General features: G+C 37.3%; 1 protein-coding gene across 1 annotated transcript in view; it reads right to left on the bottom strand.

The window, feature by feature from the left end:
- The window catches only part of LOC106527860 (porphobilinogen deaminase), a gene marked incomplete in the record, with an annotated part of 26,374 nt that overhangs the window by 6,239 nt on the left and 16,222 nt on the right, over positions 1–3,913 (bottom strand). The window contains 4 exon segments of the mRNA XM_014022870.1: positions 180–233; positions 321–440; positions 3,190–3,228; positions 3,308–3,421. Of these exon segments, the coding sequence (XP_013878324.1) occupies positions 180–233; positions 321–440; positions 3,190–3,228; positions 3,308–3,421 (327 nt within the window).

The following is a 3,913-nucleotide window of genomic DNA, read 5'->3' as shown; positions in this document are numbered from 1 at the left end:
GAAATTTACTTTGGATACTTAAGTACAAAAATATCAGATACTTTAAGACTTTTACCCAAGTAATATTTTTAGAGAAGACTTTAACTTTTACCCAAGTATTTTTATGATAAGATACTTGTACTTTTACTCAAGTATCACTTTGAGGTACTTTATACAACACTGGCAGAGAACATCGTTACCTGTGAGTCTTTCACCTGGGTGTGCACAGCCACCGGGACACTGCAGCCCCCCTCCTACAAACAAACAGTTACACTCAATCAATGTTGGTTACAGTGTGTGTGTGTGTGTGTGTGTGTGTGTGTGTGTGTGTGTGTGTGTACCAGCTGTCTGAGGAAGGCTCTCTCAGCGATGCAGCGCAGCACAGTATCAGGGTCATGGAGGACGGACACCATCTCCAGTATGTCTGCATCTTTGGCTCGGACCTCCACAGCTAAAGCCCCCTGAGAAAACACACCAACATGACTTTTAACTCCTGTCTGAGACAGACGTGATGAAAATATGACTGCAGGAAGACAAGTTTCCTCCCTCAGAACAAAGACATGTGGATCAGGTTCATCTGTAACTCTAAAGGGTCTGTGTTGGTGTATGAGCCGGTGAGCAGAGGTGCACGGGTCAGCACTGTACATGTGAAGAATTATGTTCAATTTACACTACATGTGTTCCGGCTCCGCTCCACTCCGACCTCCGCAGCAAACACACACCCATTATAACCATTATAACCAGTGACAGTGTTTACACTGGCTGCGGTGAGTGGACAGCGATCCGCCAAAATTAGAACAGATCCTATTTTTGCCGGACTCCGGAGCTGCGCCGGAGTCAATTTTTAAAGATTACATCGCCAACAGGAAAAGAAACGAGCACAACATCCGTATTTTCAAAATAAGACACTGTTAGGCTGGATAATTTGTCAGAATAATGTGGAAATTGCAGCTATATTAATAAATATACGGATATATTTTTACACAAATGCAGTCAGAATGTATGGTTCTGTTTGGGAAGCAGATAGAAACATGTAGCATGAAGCATATGTGTACACACACGATACACGTGGATTTTATTTTGAAATCAGAAGTTTCAGAAAGACGACAGCGAGACAGTTTCAACATAGATACCAAAAGTTTTTATATCTATGTTTTCAGCTGTTTGGAGTTTGTCTTTCACAGAATTAATTATTTTTTGCTGTTATCACTGAATTCATTGCACAATCTCCTTCCTGCACACTGTCGGACCGGAGTGGAGCGGACGTTGTATAAATTGAGACACAAACGAACACCTGCGACCTGCGCACCGCAGCGCAGCGGAGATGCATGCAGTGTAAATTAGGGGTTATTATTCTGGTTTTCACTTGTTTTTTTTCTTTTGTCTCAGTTTTCTTTCAGGTTTCCAGTTTTTAGACTCAGAAAAGTATTTTCTTTGACGTTTTTAAATTTCTAGGATCAGGTAAGTGTTTCTTGTTTTTAGGTTCCAGGCTTTAGGTAAGTTTTTCTTTTTTACACATCTCTGGTTTTTTGTTGGTTTTCAAAATAAAATATTTTTTTAAAATAAATCAGACAATGTGATTTTCTAAATATGTTTTCTCATTTTGTCTCTCATAGATGAGGTCTAACTATGTTGTCAGTCACAGAACTCTCTCATCTTTTTAATTGGGACAACTTGAACAATTGGTCGTTGACTAATAGGGTTGGGCCAAGGGTCTGCAACCTGCGGCTCTGGGGCCACATGTGGCTCTTTGAAAATGTGACCAAACAGAACAGAATAAGTTTTTGTTTTTTATACTCACAACTGAAATCAATTTGTATGTAAATATGTGATCAATACTACTAATACAAAAAGTAAAACATGTTAGCTCATGCTAGCCTGTTGTGTACTTAAATAATTAAGCTTCTTTCTATGATCTTTCTCTCAAATCCATCAGAATTACCTTTAAATAATTTGAATTTCACTGCAAAAACTGTCCATCTTAGCAAGTTTTAAAACCTTATATCAGCCAAAAAGYCTTTTTGATCTTGTTTTCAGACTGATTTACTAAAMAAGAACTGATTGTGTAAGAATAATCATCTTGTTTTCAGAATGTGTAAGATTATTTGTCTTGTTAGTCTGAAAATTTGACTCTAATTAAGTCAAACATTTCTGCCAGTGGAGTAAGAACATTTTACTTGGTAAGATTCTTGAAATACTTGATTTGACTCAATTTTTTCTTATTTCAAGAATCTTACCAAGTAAAATGTTCTTACTCCACTGGCAGAAATGTTTGACTTAATTAGAGTCAAATTTTCAGACTAACAAGACAAATAATCTTACACATTCTGAAAACAAGATGATTATTCTTACACAATCAGTTCTTGTTTAGTAAATCAGTCTGAAAACAAGATCAAAAAGACTTTTTGGCTGATATAAGATTCTAAAACTTGGTTAGGTGGACAGTTTTTCAGTGTTGAAAGAAAAATTGCCTGAATAATTCAGTTTTACTAGTTTTTATACAATTTGGTATTAACTGCACACAGTATTTTTCTTGTTTACATGAACACAGTCTTTTCGTTTATACTGATGTGTAAAAATAATAATAACCAATAAAGTTCACAATATATCTTTTACTTTTTTAATGTCACCTCCACTGGCCGTAAAGGTTCCTGAAAAGACTTTGAAAAGGCCCACGGACCAGCAGTTGATAGTCACAGTTTTGCAGCTCTGGACACATTTTATCAGTGAGACAAGGAACAAGAATGGACCTTTTGATTGTAAAGGTTACAGACCTCTGGGTTGGGATATGTTGGCAAAAAAATGAATCAGGATTATTTGAGGTATTTAGCCGATAACGATTAATATGATGATTAATCCCCTGGACACCTGCAGGTCCTAGTCACATGACCAGTTTAAACCACTCTAGTGGGAAAGATTTGCTTTGTGTAAAAATCTGTTTCAGATTGTGTAAAAGTACAGATTTCAGGCTTTACATATATTTTTAGATTGTGCTGATTGACCAAGTAAAACTGGAGTTATGATAAATAAATTACTTTTTTTTTCTTTTAATGTTCTTCATATTTGAAGTGGACAGACCGGGGACATGTCCACTGGCATTAATCCAATTAATCATCAAGTGGCAAAAAATAATCCAAGTTTTTCTGAGGATTAACTGCACATGATACGATTCTGCCCAGCCCCACTGACTGAATCCTTTTCCCCACTGACCTGTCCGACAGCATACATACAGTCTTCAGGCTCCAGGATCTGTCAGGCACAATGACAGTGTTAGAGGGTGAAACGCTGCCAGCACCGCTCAGTGGACTCTACAGAACCGTGCTCATACCATGCTGATTCGGTTCTCCCAGCCCATGCGTTTCAGGCCTGCAGCAGCCAGGATGATGGCAGCAAAGTCCTGCTTTTCATCCAGTTTTTTCAGACGGGTGTTCAGGTTTCCACGCTGACGAGTGCAGTCAAGAAAAACACTAGATGTGTCAACAAGTGAAGCAACTTTAAGAAATGCTTATCACCAGTTTAACTCCTGAAAACACAAAGAATTTCAGTGATTTTTCAGGAAAATCCTTTATTTTCTGCCTTTAAACCAGGGGTTCTTAACCTTTCTGACCTCGGGGTCCAATTTATTAAACATAAAGAGACACGAGGTCCAGTCAGACATTACCAATGTATGGATCAAAATGATAATTATTTTAAACCTTGGTTTAATTTTATTGTATTTACATCATCTATCATAACTAACATAACTAAATTAAATACACTTACAGTTTAAAAGTAAAACTCCTGTCAAATAATCACAAGACATGATTATAACAAACATTTTTATATTGTAACCTGCCCATAACAATTATTTGAACAAATACAAGGTCAGTCAACAGACCACTCAGGCTTATTACTATATATATATACACTCACCGGCCACTTTATTAGGTACACC

The sequence above is a fragment of the Austrofundulus limnaeus genome, unplaced genomic scaffold (assembly GCF_001266775.1).
Source record: "Austrofundulus limnaeus strain Quisiro unplaced genomic scaffold, Austrofundulus_limnaeus-1.0 Scaffold345, whole genome shotgun sequence".
Taxonomy (NCBI): Eukaryota; Metazoa; Chordata; class Actinopteri; order Cyprinodontiformes; family Rivulidae; genus Austrofundulus; species Austrofundulus limnaeus.
Note: the sequence above shows the minus strand (reverse complement) of the source record. Positions and strands in the feature narration are given on the sequence as shown.